The sequence below is a fragment of the Microcaecilia unicolor genome, chromosome 1 (genome assembly GCF_901765095.1).
Source record: "Microcaecilia unicolor chromosome 1, aMicUni1.1, whole genome shotgun sequence".
Taxonomy (NCBI): Eukaryota; Metazoa; Chordata; class Amphibia; order Gymnophiona; family Siphonopidae; genus Microcaecilia; species Microcaecilia unicolor.
The window spans coordinates 463,405,830-463,425,208 of NC_044031.1; the positions used below are offsets into that span (position 1 = coordinate 463,405,830).

At 43.4% G+C, this 19,379-nt stretch overlaps 1 protein-coding gene across 1 annotated transcript in view; it reads right to left on the bottom strand.

Moving 5' to 3' along the window:
• Positions 1-19,379, bottom strand: part of MTCL1 (microtubule crosslinking factor 1) — a 474,698-nt gene that overhangs the window by 432,078 nt on the left and 23,241 nt on the right. The window contains exon 2 of the mRNA XM_030187538.1: positions 4,205-4,429. Within this exon, the coding sequence (XP_030043398.1) occupies positions 4,205-4,429 (225 nt within the window). The remainder of the gene's footprint in view (positions 1-4,204; positions 4,430-19,379) is intronic.

Here is a 19,379-nt window from a genome sequence, read left to right on the forward strand (position 1 = left end):
CTAACTACTAAAAGCAAAGTCAAAGGGTCATTCGGGATGGGAGTGGTTATGCAGGAATGAGAATAAAGGGTAAAGGGTCATGGATTTGATATACTACCTTTCTGTGGTACAACTAAGTGGTTTACATATATTATTTTGCAGGTACTCTCTCTGTCCCTACTGGGCTCACAATCTAATTTTTCTTTGTACCTAGAGCAATGGAGGGTTAAACAGACCCTCTTCATAAAAGTGGTAACACAAAGTAGGTTGGAAATTAAAAGCCATTTATTCTGACCTCAGTAGAAACTCTACTGAAGCAAATTACAGGGAATTACAGACCTGTAAGTCCGACCTCTGTGGTGAGTAAACTAATGGAAACATTTCTAAAGCGGAGGCTCATGGGGTTTCTCAAATCGAATGGACTGCAGGACCCGCGGCAGCATGGCTTCACTAGAGGCAGGTCGTGTCTGACAAATCTGATTCATTCTTTGACTGGGTGACCAAACAGTTGGACGTGGGAGGGGTACTAGGTGTGGTGTACTTGGATTTCAGCAAAGCCTTTGACACGACTCTGCACAGGCAACTGATAAATAAACTATGTGCCCTTGGTACTGACTGACTGGGTTAAAAACTGGTTAAATGGGAGGAGGCAGAGGTAGCGGTAAATGGAGCTTGCTCTGAGGAAAGGGATGTTATCAGTGGTGTACCACAGGGATTGGTCCTTGGGCCGACCCTTTTTAACAACTTTGTGAGTGATATTGCGGAAGGGCTGTCTGGAAAGGTTTGTCTCTTTGCAGGTAATATTCTGAAGAATGGTCTGAAAATTGGTAACTAAGATTTAATGCTAAGAAATGTAGGGCCATGCACTTGGGTTACAATAATCCAAGGGAATGGTACAGTATGGGGTGTGAAGTGTTTCTGTGAACAAAAGAAGAGCAGGACTTGGGGGTGACTTGGGGGTGACTGTGTCCAAAGACCTTAAAGTGGCCAAGCAGGTACAAAAGGTGATGGTCAAAGTCAGAAGCATGCTTGAGTGCATAAGGAAAGGGATGGCCAGCAGGAATAAAGAGTGTCCTTGTATAAATCTCTGGTGAAGCCCCATTTGGAGTACTGCGTATAACTCTGGAGACCGCACCCACAAAAAGATATCAACAGGATGGAGTCGGTCTAGAGGGCGGCTACCAAATTGGTAAATGGTCTCCGTCATAAAACATACAGGGGCAGGCTTAAGGACCTCAACATGTATACACTGGAAGAGAGGCGGGAGAAAAGGAATATGATAAAAACATTTAAATACCTCAGTGGCGTTAATGTATAAGAGGTGAGCCTTTTCCAAATGAAGGAAAATTCTGGAATGAGAGGGCATAGGATGAAGTTAAGAGGAAATAGGCTTAGGAGGAATCTAATAAAATACTATTTCACGGAAAGGGTGGTGGATGCGTGGAATGGCCTCCCGGTGGAGGTCGTGGAGACAAGGACTGTGTTGGAATTTAAGAAAGCATGGGACAAGCATGTGGGATCCCTTAGGGAAAGGAGGAGTTAGTGGTTACTGAGGATGGGCAGACTGGATGGGCCATTTGGCCCTTATCTGCCGTCATGATTCTAGGTTTCTAACCTATCTAGAATTCAGTAGGCTCCAGGACCCCAACTACCCAAGTTTTATCACAGATCATGTTAAATAAATCTGATTATATTTTTGATTAGGTAAAAAGAAAATCAGACAAGTATAAGCACTGGATGTGGTATACTTGGATTTCAGCTGTTTTCCCAATATAAGAGGCTCATAAGTAGAGCAGTTTAGGGTGCCTGTCTGAAGGTGGTGGACTGGATTAGAAACTAGTCCAATAAGAGAAAATTGGGCACACTGTATGATGGAATTTAGACAGTGGACTAAAAGAGCAAATAGTAACTCTGAATTTGGCCCCAAGACCAGTTATTTTCAATACCTTTCTGCAGAATTTTGTGGAGGAATTAGAAGAAAGGATTTGCCTTTTTATGGATGACACTAAGAACTACAGCACATTTTGAGGGGGTGAACAGAATGAGAAGTGTCCTAAAAAAAGTTTGAGAAGTCAAATAAAAGCAGGTAATATTCAATGCAAAATAAAAATTCACAATCATGTACTGGAGAAATTCAATGCAACCAACTTTTATGATCATTAACTTGCCACTATAGCACAAAATCACAGTCAGCCATCCCCGCTCACACACCTTCACCATGCCCCACCCCATGCTGCTCTACAACCTGCTTCTTTTCCTCTCACAAGATAAATTTGCAAATTCATTGTGGACATCCTAAAACCAGGCTGGTTAGGGACTACTCCAGGAAACGTTTAAGAAACACCGGTGTGCAAGTTAAATGCAATTCAGTACAATACAATGCGATATTCCTAACCTGCAATAGTCTCTAAGAAGTTCAGTGCGGTTTACAATCAAAAGAACTAAGGATACCTTGGAAGGATTACATTATCAGAGAAAAAAAAAAGGTTAACAAATTGTCCAACAACAAACTACCAGCAATAATACTTGCCTATAGGACATACTCATATAACAAACTTACTGAATAGATAGGTCTTTAACACCTTTCTGAAACAATTATGATTCATTCAGAACTAATGGTTATCAGTAATGAGATCCACCAATAGGTAGCTTGATACGAAAAACTTGCTGTAAATGTTCTTTTGTACTTAACCTTCTTAGGGTGAGGGTAATGCAACATCATGTATGATTCAACAGAAACCTCAGAATTTCTAGTTGGTAAATCAATAAATTGGAACATAAATGCTGGAGGTAATCCTAAAACTCTTAAATGAACCAGAGAACAAATTATGAACAAAGTGATATTTAAGCCATCTGATCACACTGCATGCCTTCCATCCTCCCTCACCGCACTGGGCTTCAGAACCTAGCACTGCTGGAAAACAGCAGCTTGAGAACTCCAAAACATTACCATAAGGGAAAGCTTTTCCCACTGCTGAAGTATTTTTAAAAACAAAAATGAGAAAGGAGGCTATAAATCTGAAATTTGCTATATACAGTACTACTTTTAGTTAAGTAGATTGTAAGCTCTGTCGAGCAGGGGACTGCCTCTTTATGTTCAAGTGTACAGCACTGCGTACGTCTAGTAGCGCTATAGAAATGATAAGTAGTAGTAGTCGTCAAGTTTTACCTGGTACAAATTAGCACATAAAAGAATCTTATTCTTCTATCTATCTAGGACAGGGGTTCTCAACCCAGTTTTACCTAGCCAGTTGGGTTTTCAATATATCCACAATGAATATGTAAATTTTCATACAAATCCTCTCTCATTCATATTCATTGTGGGTACCCAATAGTGACAAGACTCCTTAAAATGTTATATATATATATATATATATATATATATATATATATATATATATATATATATATATATATATATATATATATATATATATATATATATATATATATATATATATATATATTTAAAGGGACTCACAGTTTGAGGTCATGTTAAAAAATAGAGGATATTTAATACATACACTAGATATTAAACATAATAAATTATTCCCCACTGTTTTAAACTCTCTTAGAACTTGAGCTTTGTTTACAATTACCTCAATTTATTTGAAATTTCTGTCAAGGAACACATCTTTCCAATAAGTATTTCTCAGTTACTTTAGTCTCTGAACATTAAAGAAAGTTTTACTATTAAGATCTGATTCTTTTCTAAAAGGTTTCAGTGAAGAATTGTCCCCAAAATGCAGGTTAAATATATGTAAATTCTGTATCTAAATGTCACTAGAGATTTTCTTTTTTTTTTTTTTTAATGTGAAGACGACGTGCCCACCGTTTAGCTCAGCCGCTTGTCTTAGCTTGCTTGTTGCAGGTGCCTTTCTCGGTCATGCTCCAGATACAGATCCAGGGCCTTAAAATCTGACCGGCTACATGTGTCATGAGGACTGGGTTGAGAATCCCTGGTCTTGTGTTTGCAGTTACTTGACTATACAAGGATATCTAAAGTAATAAACAAAATCAACATACCTTTCTTTTTTAAAACCCTATTGTATCCAAAGGCAATTAATGTGAAATCCAAATAAATGTGTATACAACACTGTACCAAGGCTTTTCCATCTGACCACTGATATTAGAAATCTAATTACTCTGAAATCTGTAATCGGAACCCACAACTTGCACTTTGCGTTTTCACCGTTAGAGCTTCAAACAAAACCCTAATCTTCACCTTTAAGTCTTGCTCCAGGTTTCTGATGAGTTCCCCATCCACTTGGCCAGTCTGTGCAACCTTCAGGCTCTTCTGTTCTGCTTTCCTGAGGCGGTACTGCAGGATACGGCAGTTCTTGTTGGCGCGGTCCAGCTCTCGACGGAGTTCCTGCAACTGGTAAACATCTTCCTCCAGATAGCTGTCACGCATCTCCTCCATTTCAGCTTGCAACTCATCTAGCTCATCCTGTCGTAAACCAAAAACAGCCTGTCAGCAATTTGGTTGAATGCTACACAAGATTTAATGCACTATCAGCTAAACAAGATAAACATGTAAATAACAAAGGAGTGCAATTTTTGACTGGAAAAGATCATGCAAGTACAGTAAATGAGTTCCCTACTCTAGGGAGTTTAAAATCTAAGGGGCCCTTTTACTAAGCTGTGTTTGATGCTAACACATGCCTAACGCAGCTTAAAGTGATGTACCACAGGATGGGCTCGGGTGTCCTTTGGTAAGTACCAATTTAGCGCACACTAATCCACATGCTAACAATTTTTTAAAATGTTTTATTGGGGGGGCATGTAAGAGAGAAGTCCTGCGTTAAACAGATAGTGCAGTTACATTACCACTCGCTAATTGGTTAGCACAGGTTACCGTAGTAAGGGCTGATGTGGTAATTTTTTTAATGGACGCACGCTAATTGTAACATTAGCTGGAGCGCAAAAATGGCTTTAGTGTGCAGGAAGAACCCGTGCAAGGGTGCACACTAAGGCCACTTTTTTGTCACAGTTTAGTAAAAGGGCTCCAAAATGAGGGACAGGAAGGTACAGAAAAATGGATATAGAGAAGCTGAAAAATACAGAGAGCATCTTCAAGAAAGACGGCAGATGAGGCATTTTGCATGGCTAAATGAATCTGAGAGGCAAACAATGGTGAGGGAAGAAGCCTGGAGGAGAAAATAAGCTGAGGAAACCAAGCAGATTCAAAAGAGGGAGAGAGAAACAGAAACTAAGAGGTCCTTTTACTAAGGTGTGCTGAAAAATGGCCTGCGCTGTTGTAGGCACGTGTATTGGATATGCGCAGGTCCATTTTTCAGTGCCACCTGCAAAAAAAAGGCCAATCTCAGAAACGACCAAATGCAAGCTATTTGGTCATGGGAGGAGCCAGCATTTCTATTGCACTGGTCCCCCTGACATGCCAGGACACCAACCAGGCACCCTAGGGGGCACTGCAGTGGAATTCAGAAATTGCTCCCAGGTACATAGTTCCCTTACCTTGTGTGCTGAGCCCCCCCCAAACCCACTACCAACAACTGTACACCACTACCATAGCCCTTGCGGGTAAAGGGGGGCACCTAGATGTGGGTACAATGGGTTGCTGGTGGGTTTTGGTGGGCTCGCTGTTTCCTCCACAAACGTAACAGGTGGGGGGGATGGGCCTGGGTCTATTTGTCTGAAGAGCACTCACCCACTAAAACTGCTCCAGAGACCTACATACTGCTGTCATGGACCTCAGTACGAAAGCTGAGGCTGGCACAAAATATTTTTAAAGATGTTTTTTTGAGGATGAGAGGGGGTTAGTGACCACTGGGGGAGTAACGGGAGATCATCTGGTCAGTTTGGGCACCTTTTTGTGCCTTAGTCGTAATAAAAACAGGTCCGGGTGAAAACGTCCAAGTGTTCGCCAGTGACGTCCTTCTTTTTTTCGATTATGGGCAGTGGTGTGCTGGAGTCGGCTCGCACCGGCTCGCAAGAGCCGGTTGTTAAATTTATAGGCAGTAAGAGCCGGCTCACCTCTGCTCACCTGCTTGTCCATCTTCCGTCTGCCCTCTGCAGCTCTGCTCCCCGATAGCCCTGTTTCCTCCCTGCGCCGCCACCCTGCCTTTAAAAATGTTATTTTCCCTCGAGGCGCACCAGCGTTGAAGCGAAGATAGCAGGCTCAGCTCGGTTCCAGCCTTCGTTCCATTCTTTCGCATCATGGCTCCGCCCTCGCCTGACGTATTTCCTGTTTGCGCGAGAGCGGAGCCATGATGCGAAGGAACGGAACGAAGGCTGGAACCGAGCTGAGCCTGCTGTCTTCGCTTCAACGCTGGCACGCCTTGAGGGAAAATAAAATTTTTAAAGGCAGGGCGGCGGCACAGGTAGGAAACAGGGCTATCGGGGAGCAGAGTTGCAGAGGGCAGACGGATGATGGACGACCGGGGGAGCGGGGAGGGCAGGGGGGAGACGAGGGTTGCTGGACATGGGGGGGATGGCAGGGGGAGAGGAAGGTTGCTGGACATGGGTGGATGGATGGAGGGCAGGGGAAGGGAGGGTTGCTGGACATGGATGGATGGAGGGCAGGGGAGAGGAGGGTTGCTGGACATGGATGGATGGAGGGCAGGGGAGAGGAGGGTTGCTGGACATGGATGGAGGAAAGGGAAGGGAGAGAGAAGAAATGCTGGACATGGATGGAGGGGAGGGAAGAGTGAGGAAGGGGATGAGAAGAGGGAAAAGGAAGAGAGGAGAAAACTGCACATGGATGAAGAAAATAGGCAGAAGCTGAGGGCCAGAAATGAAGAAGAAAGGAGGAAAGGAAAGAAATAAATGGAAAGGAAGCCCTGGAAATGGAGTTAAGAGGACAGATAGCAGCAGAATCGGATACTGGGCCAGCATGATCAGAAAAACAAAGTCACCAGACAACAAAGGTAGAAAAAATCATTTTATTTTCATTAGAGTGTTTGGAATATGTCCACTTTGAGAATCAGGTGCTCAACATTAAAAGTTTATTTTTATTTATTAATTTATGGCATTTTATCCCACATTAAACATGAATTATTGCCCCCCAGGCTCTCTCCCCAGCTATAGCCAGCTCTGCAATTTGGGGGGGGGGGGCGCAGAGGTGGACGGGGGGCGCAGAGGTGGACCGGGGAGAAAGCCTGTTAAACATTTACCAGCCCACCACTGATTATGGGTCAAGGACGTCCAAGTGTTAAGCATGCCCAAGTCCTGCCTTTGCTACGCCTCCGACACACCCCCTTGAACTTTGGCCGTCCCTGCAACGGAGTGCAGTTGGGGACGTCCAAAATCAGCTTTTGATTATACCGATTTAGACGTTTCTGTGAGAAGGATGTTCATCTTCCGATTTGTGTCGAAAGATGGGCGTCCTTCTCTTTCAAAAATGAGCCCGATAGTCTGTCCTGCTGGCATGACAGAGAATTTGAATAGCTGTGCTCTGGATAGTTCATAACTGCTTAAGGGAATACTGTGGTAGACCAGCAAGGACCACATTACAGTAGTCTAAGCTTGTAAAATTAGACTGTTGATACAAAAGCAATAAAGGTTCACAGTCTATTACTGCCCAATGGCACCTCATTATGGGCCCCTTTTACTAAGTGGCAGTAAGCCCAACGCGGGCTTACTGCTCCCTAAACAGGAAGTACCGCTGGGTTACCGCAGCAGCCCGGCAGTACTTCAAACCCCTAGCACATGACACATATCCAAAGTGTACCCGGTGATAATCAGGCAGTGCTGCTTGCTGCCCGGTTACCGCTGGGTTAGCGCAGGAGCCCTTACTGCCCACCTCAATGGGTGACAGTAAGGGCTTCCCCCCGAAATAGCCATGTGGCAAGTGCTTTACTTGTCACATGGCCATTTCCTGCAGGAAAGAGAGACTTCCTTTTTACCCGCTGCGATGAAAGGGGGCCTCAGCATGTGTGAAAAACGTGCCAACACCAGTGCAGGCCCCCTTTTGCCGCAACTTGGTAAAAGGGGCCCTATATGAGAAAATCAGATTTGTTTCAATGACATATGGAGGTTCGTTATGGAACAAAGTGTCATGGGGGGAGGGAGTCAAAGGCAGGGGAGTTTTAGATCAGTTACCCTCAATTTGAGAGAGCAATTTTGGAGTTTTGAATTGCAATATACCAAATAATGATTATACTGAGCAGATATTATATTAATGAATTTAGCTTTATTCTATGTATTTTGAGACACGTTTAATAGGAAATGTATTTTTCAATTTTAACTCAATAATTGGTCTCAGATGAAATACAGAAAAATGTAGCCAGATAAAGACCATATGGCCTATCCAGTCTGCCCATCCATGCCATCTACTCTCCCTATCATTCCCTTAAAGATCCTATGTACCTGTCCCAAGCTCTCTTGAATTCAGAAACTTTTTGTCTCCACCATTTCCACCTGGAGGCCATTCCATGAATTCACCACCCTTTCCATGAAGAAGTATTTCCTCAATTGAAAGAGACTCTCCTCCTGTGCATTTTATACCACACACGTATTTAAACGTCTATAGCTCCTCTCTTCCACCTTTCTTCCAGAGTAACATATTGAGATCTTTAAGTCTGTCCCCATAACCAGCAGTAAAGAATCTTTTCATGATTTCATTCTAACATGTTTGCCTGGTGTGCGTGTGTCAATGCAGGAGAGCTGACCTGAATGCGACATTAAGTATGCTGATATTATTTAAACTTAGCTTCCTGGCAAAAACGGGTGATGATTGAACACAGGCGAGTATCAGTGGGAGCTATACTATCAAATTAGAAGGAAGATGCAAATGGAACTGAGCATGGCAGAACAGGGCATATGATCAATTTGCGGAGCACTAGAAAACTTAGCACCAAGTCAGGTTGTAACATCAGTGGTTATAGAAGAAAGTAAGCGATAACAGTGCCATCTCTGACAAGTATTCTATTTCCATTATCATCTATGTACATATGCATATGGAAGTTCTTGTAAACTTTGAAAAAGGATCTAGCTTGGAGAATAGCTCCAGAATATGTTTATGTACATATTTTAAAAAATACTTTTCCTTGACACTGGGACCAATAACAAATGGTGAGCATTTCTTTACACTAAAGAGGATCCACGTACGTGGAGAACTCAATAGATCCCACGGGGCAGCAGAGATAAAAGAAGTGGGAAAAGTAAACCAGGCTTGTCCAAAGAACTGGGACCAAACAATTAATGTTTCCTTAGAAATGACTATGAGTTCTGAATGTCCCTATACACTGTTGGCTGGGGTTTGTAGTACTTTTTGAAGTGCCTTTATAAAACAGACACAAAATAAGGTCATTTTTTTTTATTTTTTTATTTGTGCCCTGTTATAAAATTATCCCAAGTGTTATTCACTTGAATATTGACCCCTAAATTTTCATTCAAACTTTTTGTAAACTTGTGAAATACATTTTAGCTACACCTTGAAGTCAATACTATAAACAATCTCCGTGCCTCATGCAGAATTTTTACCCTTGCATCTGGACCTTTTAGTTTCTTTTTTTATTTCTATAATTACATTACATACCTGCCTCGTATTCCTACTCGTACCTTTAAAGTTCAAAGCAGATTACAGAACAAGAACTTGACCAGTTGTCCTGGAATTGCAGTTATCTATAATAACAGCATAACTAAACATGTGACTAATTACAGATTCAAATGTTAAACATATTACTCAAATACTCTACTTTTAATATACCTCTTAAAAGCTACATAACTGTCTAGAGATCTTATATTAGCAGGAAGTGAATTCCAATCCTTTGCTACTTGGTAAGAAAATAGAGAGGAAAAAATGTTTATGGACTTACTACCTCTAGAATTCAGAAAAGTCAAAATGAAAGAACTCGTTGCCAGCGAATGTGGTAAAGGCGGTTAGCTTAGCAGAGTTTAAAAAAGGTTTGGACGGCTTCCTAAAGGAAAAGTCCATAGACCATTATTAAATGGACTTGGGGAAAACCCACTATTTCTGAGATAAGCAGTATAAAATGTTTTGTACTTTTTTGGGATCTTGCCAGGTATTTGTGATCTGGTTGGAAACAGGATACTCGGCTTGATGGACCTTTGGTCTTTCCCAGTAAGGCAATACTTATGTACTCATGGTATCTCCCAAATCACTTGAAATTGATTAAGGAAATAACAAACTTCCGCAAGTCGTTGAAAACGTCTCTCTTCACCAAAGCCTACCATGAGAATCCATAACTAACTACAACACATCACCACTCCTTCTTTACTATGATCATCTTCTTTCTACAATTGCTTGACTAGACCGACTGTTAGCCTTGTTATTACCGATATCTTTGTAACACCAATTGTATCTTTGTATCCTGAAATGGTCATGCCATGACAGGACTCTGTAAGCCACATTGAGCCTGCAAATAGGTGGGAAAATGTGGGATACAAGTGCAATAAATAAATAAATAAATATTTCTTATTAAAGCAGGAGAAACAAATTGGCCTGTACATATAACCAGGTGCTGTCCCCTGGACTATTCTGAAATTCAAGCTACAGCATATTCAAAGCTAAATGATTCCGCAGTGGCATTTTTTTTTCTTCTCCCTCCAATAATTTAGGTTAATCTTGTGCTATAATCACTACTGACAAGTAGCTCTATCACCATTACCCTTTGCACGAAATCCTGCATTCCATTCATTAAAATCTAAGTTGTTCCTTCTCCTGCTGCTTTCAGCTGCTGCATTTGTGGCAACTTGAAACCTTATATCCCCAGTATGCCCCTAAGGAGACATTCTTCCAGTAGATACTGCAGTAACTGAATTTTTCCATTATTTTTCTATTTCCAATTATTGTAGGCTCTCTATTCTTTGTTTGTGTTTCACAATCAGTTTCATTACCTTGGTCAGGTGGTGGTAATATACCCCTACTGTTATATACTGCCCTGTCACAAATGGAATTTCTAGCCATAAAATTCCAGACTGCATTGTTTCCTGCAAGAGTTCTGTTTGGCTCTATGCCATCCTTACTACACAGTGCCACTCACTCAATTTATGATGAGACAGTCAAGTCACGGGGCAATTTTCTGGTTAGCCTTAGCGATGAACTCCAGCAAGGGGCCTGGCATGGAAGGCAGCTGGCTTGTTTACAAGTTATGATGCAACATAATATCCACAGATGTTGCTGCATGAGCTTTTTGTACCAAGCAGGTATTTTTCAATGGAGTATATATGTGATGTACAGAGATTGATGATGGTATAAATATATAGGTTAATAATTTTCTTAAATTAGTTCATAACAAAATAGGTCTTGGTTTATCTTTGAAAGATGTTGCCATTAACCAGCAGAGCTATCAGAGGTGAATGCCAGTAATACCATTCTCATGGGACAGAAACAAAGGACTTTGTGAGAACAACATGTGGCAATTAAAAAAAAAAACTGGCAACTAGCAATGGTCTCATTATCAAAACAATGTTCATTAAAATTTAAATGAAAACCCGTGAGAAGAAAACTAGTAAACAACCTTTTTTGACCCTTTTTTCATTCCAGAAAGAAAACTTCTTCCTTCTGGTACTGACAAACTCAGACTAACAAAGGAGAAGCAGCAGATTTTTAGTTAGATTTATTTTTTGTTTCTATTTGTACCACAACAAAATAGCTAGCAATAAATAAATAAATGAATCTGCAGATCTCATAAGGACCTAGAGAGCAGTGTGCAGAATTTGGTTTGATATGCCAGAATCCAAGTTCAGGAAGAATCTACCAACTGCTATTCAAATATCATATTCATTTTTCATTTCCTGTGTTCTTTTCAGCAGCAAAGATTTTATCCTAGACTTGCAGATAAAAGGTTAACACTTTTGAACAGGAGAAAATCATGTGCTTATAGGTTTTCGGTCTCTAAAGCAATGCCAAGTCAGACCAACATCTATAAAAGTACATAAGTATTGCCATACTGAGACAGACTTTGAAGGTCCATCAAGCCCAGTATTCTGTTTCTAACAGTGGTCAATCCAGGTCACAAGTACCTGGCAAGATCCCAAATGAGTACAATGCATTTTATGACGCTTATCCTAGAAATAAGCAGTGGATTTTCCCCAAGTCATTTTAATAATGGCTTATGGACTTAGGAAGCTATCCAAGCCGTTTTTAAACTACGGTAAGCTAAGCTAACTGCTTTTACTACATCCTCTGGCAACCAATTCCAGAGTTTAATTACAAGTTGAGTAAAGAAATATTTTCTCCGATTCATTTTAAATTTGCTACTTTGTAGATTCATTGCTTACCCCCTAGTCCTAGTATTTTTGGAAAGAGTAAACAAGCCATTCACATCTACCCGTTCCACTCCACTCATTATTTTATAGGCCTCTATCATATCTCCCCTCAGCCGCCTTTTCTCCAAGCTGAAGAGCCCTAGCCGCTTTAGCCTTTCCTCATAGGGAAGTTGTCCCATCCCCTTTTTATCATTTTCGTCTCCCTTCTCTGTACCTTTTCTAATTCCACCATATCTTTTTTGAGAATTAGCTAAGATAGATAAGATGTATAAAATGGCACATTTATAATGTTCTAAGCTTTTATTTTGAAGCTGGAGTCAGAGTCAGTACATTTTTACCAATTCCCACTCTGATTCCACCCAAAATTGCTTCCAACTCCACAATCCTGAAGCAAGCCTACATATACTTTTATATTTGTATCAAGTGGGTATTCCCAGGGAGGAGAGGGTGGGGCAGAGATAGGAGTTTCCAGCTGCAAAATATATGTGTACTAGTAAAAAAGGCCCATTTCTGATACAAATGAAATGGGCGCTAGCAAGGTTTTCCTCTAAGTGTGTATGTTTGAGAGAGTGTGTGAGAGTGACTGTGTGAGAGACAGAGTGAATGTGCGAGAGTGTGTGTGTGTGTGTCATAGAGTGAGACTGTGTGTGTGAGAGTTAGAGTTTGTGTGTGAGAGTGAGAGTGAGCGGCAGGGGCCCCCTCTCACTCTTCCTTCCCTCCCTCCCCCCTCTTCTCCTCCCTCCTCCTTTTAGGGTTGTCGCCCCCCCTCCTCCATTTAGGGTCCATTTCTGACACAAATGAAACGGGCGCTAGCAAGGTTTTCCTCGTAGTGTGTATGTTTGAGAGTGTGTGTGTGTTTGTGTGAGAGTGACTGTGTGTGAGAGCGAGACTGGGTGTGAGTGTGTATGTGAGGCACAGTGAGTGTGAGAGAGAGAGTGTGTTTCACACAGTTACAGTGTGTGTGTGAGAGTGTGAGAGACAGTGTGTTTCACACAGATTACAGTGTATGTTAGAGAGTGAGTGTGATAGAGAGCGAGTGTGAGAGTATGTGTGCGATACACAGACTGTGAGAGCGAGAGTTTGCAGAACCCTCCTCCCCCTCTCCCCTCCCTTCCACCCATGTCAGAGTTCCAGAAACCCCTCCCACGTGTTCCATCCGAGTTGCAGACAGCCTCTTCTTTCGCTTGTGTTTCAGCTGTTCATGTGGTCCCACCCTCAAGGGTGGGACCACAGGAACAGAAACGGAAGCGAAAGAAAAGGCTGTTTGAAGCTGCCAGCGTCCCTGCGTGCAGGAGGTAATAACTTTTAAGCAGGCGGTTGTAGGAAGGGGATGGCCAGAGAGGGGCGACAGTGTCCCCAGGTGGTTTGTTTTTTTTTGGAGGGTGGCAGTTTCGGGAGCGGCATCAGCTGTTTGTTTTTTTTGTGGGCGGTGGCAGGTTCAGGAGGTGTTCAGTGCCTTGTCTTCGCGCCCAGGATAATCCGTTCTTGGCTGGTCTGCTTGGTCCCGTTCCGGAGTGTGGCCATTTTCGCCCCGCCTCCTGCTTCATCGTGATTGGAGTTTGTGGCCTGACTCCTCCCCCTCCGGAGAATTAGCCTACGGAGGGCTCTCCTGCCCAGCTGATCCTCTGTCTCCTGATGGTGGGGGCTATTTCTAGAGCAGCTTCTCACGCGAGGGGTTGTGTTGAAATCGGAGGGAGGGGGCCTTGAACGGGATGGAACGTGTGTGTGGAGGGGGGCGGGGGGTGTTGATGTTCTTTGGGTGTGGGTGGGTGCTTTTGTGATGCACGCGGGGGGGGGGGGTTGTGTCGCAGGGAGCACTGCCAGCTGATTCTCAGGCAGGGGGAGGAGTAGGGAAACACATGGAGCGTGTTTCCCTACTCCTCCCCTTGCCTTGGAATCAGCTGTCAGTGACGTTACTTACGTCATTACGTTCTAAGCGGCTTAGCAGACCACATCGAGGGGTCCACGGTCCCAGGCAGGTTAGAACGTTGGAGGTGAGTATTATTATATAGGATTTCTACGTACTCCACAGCACATGTGCATCTGCTGCTGCTGGTTGTCTGTATGAGCAGTGATTTTAGAAGACGTTTACCTATATGCTATCTTTCTACATATATACTGGCTGCATCCACTTCCGTGGCCAGTTGTAAAATCACCTCTAATGCCTCTAGTATTACTTTAGTGCCAACAAGAGGCGTGAGTGGTAGTTATAGACAACTGACTTAACTTTTAGCTGATGACATTGTAAGGGAGCAATTAATTATAGGTTCAAATAATTAGTTACATCTCATTCCAACTGCAGACACCAAGGAACAAGTGCTCTTCCTCAGTTTGCCACCCACAGACATCTCTGTCTTAAAATATAATGGTGATGACAGGTATGAAAACCTTCAAATTCCATCACTACAGACTCTTCACCTACGGGAAGGTTTTAGCTTTCCAAAAGAAATCAGAAAACAATCGTTCAATGCGGTAAGGGCAATGTACTTTGGAGCTGGGCTATCCTTTAGCAAACCTATTTATTTTGGATTTTTCCCTTTGCATTTGCACACAACAGAAGTTAGGCATGCTACTTATAGCACAATTAGTGCTTGTTAACACCAATTATTGGTATTACCAATTTAGTGCCATCACTGTGTTACACGCGTAACTTGTCCTATCCTGTAACTGCGTACCCTTTATAGAATGTGAGGGTAGGTGCTTCCACGTTGCCTCCAGAGTAACATATGCTAACAGAACTTTTAACGCGGGACCTGTATACAGAAATGCCAGGAACATTTCTAATGGTTGCCACATTAAAAGTCTCATTAGCCCGCAGTAAAATCCTTCCCCCTCCAAACCTGTAGTTGTTAAATGGTTAGCAAGGATGCTGAAGCCCTGCCAGCCAAAGAAATTCACTGCCGAGCCGCTCCTCTCCTCCTCGCGCAAGACCCGAACACGCTTGGAGAGTCCCAGAGGTAGTGGCTAGAGACACCCTGCTGACTTCTGGGTTACTGAAGAAATGCGAGGAGGAAGGGGCAAGCTCAGCAGCGAAATGATTTTGGCTGGTGGGGCTTCGGGCTGCCCACTAACAAAGGTATTATTTTTAACACACGGGGGGGGGGGGGAAGAAATATGTTGCCCCCCTCAATCCACCCCAAAATTGGAGGGCTGGCTACACCCTTGCTTAGCATGAGAGTGTATTTCCCCGTTCTCTATTCTCAGACTCATACATATCTATGTATGCAAAGAAAACAGTGTAAAATGTTTCTTGGTAAGGTGGCAGGAACTGTGCGGGGCTTTATGGGAGGCATAGGTGAGTGGTGTCCTGTATATATTTCTGCCTCTCTTGTATAATGGTGGGGAAGTTGGATTTGGGAAGGAAGCAGTGGTGTAGCCAGATAGCTGATTTCGGGTGGGCAGGCACAGAATTCGTCCATCCCCCCCGGCCCACCCTCTGCACCCTCTCCTTCCCCTAGCAAACACAAAATATTCAATACCTGGGCGGGCACAGATCCCCAAGCCCCATCAGCTGAAGATCTCTGCCCCCTCAAATAACCAACGCTCTTCTAAGTGGCAGTCGGCAGCACTCCCCCACTGGTTATCACCTCTGCTGGCAGACCAAGCATGCTTAGTGCTTGCACCTGCATGAAAACTGAGCATGTGCAGAGGGGCTGGTGCTGACATCATCTTGAGGACAGTGCAGTCGGCTGTAGCTTAGAAGAGTGCTGGCTGTTGAGGGGGAAGAGGTCTTCAGCTTGGGGGGCTTAGGGATCCCTGCCAGCCACAGCACTAGTTCCAAAATCTTGGCTGGGCCCTGGATGGTGAGCCTACATGAGAGAGTGTGTCTGCCTTTTTAGGCATTTTATTCCCCTCCATCCATGCACTTTCGCCTCCTTTCCATCTCTTTCCACTCACAAAACTAGCTATTGAACCAGTAGACACTAGGAGTGGAGGAGTAGCCTAATGGTTAGTGCAGTGGGCTGAGAACCAGGTTCAATTCCCATTGCAGCTCCTTGTGATTCTGGGCAAGTCATTTAATTCTCCATTGCCCCAGGTGCAGAGAAAGTACCTGCATGTAATATATGTAAATCACTTTGGTTTATACCACAAAAAGGCAGTATATCAAATCTGTGACCCTTTACTCCAACTCTTTAAAAATCAGAAGCTACATGGGTTACAGAAAAATGTGTTAGCCACTCAGTTACTACTCAGCAAAAATGCCTTACAATCTGCTCTATGCTGCATTCTCCCAGCTCACCATATACCCAGACAATGAAGCAGCAACAGTCCGAGGATGTCGCAAGCCAAGACGATAAGCCATTTTTCCTTCAGAAATCACCAAGAAAGCAGAAAAATGGGCAGCTCTGCCCCAGGCAGACACACAAACTATAAATCCCGGAGTGAGCTCAGCAGTACAGACGCGCCAAAAAACACACGAGGCTCAGTTTCTGCGGAGGCGTTATCCTGAGGAGTCTCTGCTCGATATATAACCAGGTGTTAAAACAGCAAGAAGTGTACTGCTTAAAATGTCACCTTTATTCACTTATGTTTCACTCCCTTCAACCCCCGTTTCATTAAACTGCTTTGTGGTGGTATGCTGGAGGCAGTTTAATGTATTACGGAAAACTGGCATTGCAATAAATTCCGAACCACACTAGCACATCTTATATGGCTCAAAATACTTAGCTCAGCTAGTTATCCCAGTGAAATATTGCAAAACTAATCTGTGACAGAGATCTCAAAAATGAGTTGCCAAAAAAAAAAATCAGACAGGTTCTCTCTGCCATAGCTAGCATATAGCTGACCTCCATGAAAATGCAGTATGCACTGCTGCTAAGAGACCACTGAATACAGCAGCTCAAGTCAGTCCCTCTGACTTCTGGTGCATTCATTCAGCTATACATACTACTTAATGCCAGTTCTTTACCTTGCATGGACTTAGGAAATGTCTGTCCCTTTCTTGGGCAGTACTTTTCTCTAATTCAATATCCCTTAGACTAAGAACCTGCTATGTTTGCAACTTTACAGAAAGCACAGATGCCTTTAATAAGTTAATGTGAGTAGTAATGTCCTGTGAAAATGTGCCACATTGTCTCTGAATCTATAATAAAAGATCCAGTCTTTACAAAAGAACAACAAAATTTCTATTTGCAAACTTATGTTTTACAACTTTCATTATAGCCCACCAATGGTGGGGGGTGGGGGAAGAGAAGAGGAGGGGCTGGCCTATGCAGCTTCCAACTCGGTTTCCACAAGCACCAAATATCTCATAAGGCAACTGGAGGCCACTGTTTTCATTAAGAACCTCATCTGCCTTCATTAATACCACAGGAACAGCCAGCTGGTTGGTGCAGAATTACTGCAATCTACTGGGAGCAATAGACACTACTGTCTGTCACATTATACAGATAATCCACTCTGTTTCTTACCTCCCCTTCCCCCTAAGGGATGTGCCTGTTCTCATCACAGTTACAGCTGGGGCACATGGACCTCCTGCCACCATTTACCAAACTAACACTTTTGCATCAGAGCCGACTCCCCATGCGCAAAGCTTATCCTGCTTGCAACATTTGCTTTAGACTGGTTGTAGTAGCCAGTCTAAAGCAAATGTTATTTAGCATCTAATGCACAAAGGAGTTCTGTGTCCCCATAGCAGCTACTGATAATCCTATGCAAATATAATACAACAAGCTCATCAGTATTAAAATGAGCATTCCAGCCGATGCACAGACACTTCCGTGCACTGAGAGCCTACCTTTAATGTGCAAAACGGCAGGTCTGGAGCTGTTACGTTTTGCATGGTATCCCTGGTGGTCCAATGGACCCCCCTCCTGACCCTCCCCAGCCTTAAAACTCCCGAACCCCCCCCCCCCCAAATATTTAAAACCTCCTCGGTGGTCCAGCAGACCTCCTCCCAACACCCCGCACCCAAAAAAATCCCTGGTGGTCCCAGTGGACCCCCTGTCAAGCCCCCCTGCACAACTCAAAAAAAAAAAACTCCATGGTAGTCTAGTGACCCCCACACCCCTCCCCTCTCCTCCACATACCTAGTAAGATTTGGAGGCGGGCAGGAGCAACGCCTAGTCCCTCCTACCTCTGTGCCCGCCCTTCTCGAAATGGCGGCACCCAGCCCCTTTCTGGAGCATCCTGGAATGCACTGGGAGGGGCTAAGCACCATAGATGGGAAAAGACCTCCTTATATAGTGCTTAGCCCCTCCCAGAGCAACCCAGGATGCTCCAGATAGGGGCTATGTACCTCCATTTTGAGAAGGGTGGGGCCAGAGGTAGGAGGAGTAGGTGATGCTCCTGCCCTCCTGTCTCCAACGCTTACAAGGTATGTGGAGTGAAGGGGAGGGGTGGGGATCACTAGACCACCACTGAGTTTTTTTTGTTTAGTTGCACTGTGGGGCTTGAGAGGGGGGTCCACAAGACTACCAGGGGTTTTTTTGGCTCTGGGGACATGGGGAGGTCCGCTGAACCACCAAGGAGGTTTTAAAGGTTTTTTTTTTTGAGGGGTGGGGGGTCAGGGTCTGCTGGACCACCAGGGGTTTTAAAGGTTAGGGAGGGTCAGGAGGGGTCTGATCATCCCTGGAAATACCATAAGAGCTTTGCCTACTGCACAGCTCTTGTGGGCATGCATCAGGAATGTTTGGATCCTTTTACCAACCAATGCTCAAAACTTAACAGCGTGCATATAATTTGCACATTGTTAGTAGAATACAATAAAATACACTATTCTGCTACATACCATTTATTGGATCAGTGTGGATTACAATATTAAAAAAGAGACTAGGCAAACCTAGGAAGTAACATCATTCCGACAAATAATCAGTACTACTAAAAGTAACTCAATTCATTCATGTGCGTGCAGATACAATCCAAACAAAATGAGTTTTTAATAGCTCACAAAAACATAGATGATTACAGATTAATCTTAATATCAAAGGCAATGAATTCCAGCATTGTGAGAAGCTAAAAGCAAAACCCATAGTATGAACTGATTTGAAGATACTGGTGCCAGCAGGGTTCCCACGCCTGTTGGTCAACATTTTACAGGACCAGGACACTGTACCAGTGACTTCACAGTGAGAATCCTGAAAGGTAACTTTAAAACCATACAAGAAGGTAAGACCTTTGAAGTCAGAATGATTGAATATTTTAACACCCAACAGAAAGGACTTAACAAGGACCTAGCCCATTATAAACCATAAAGCTGTATG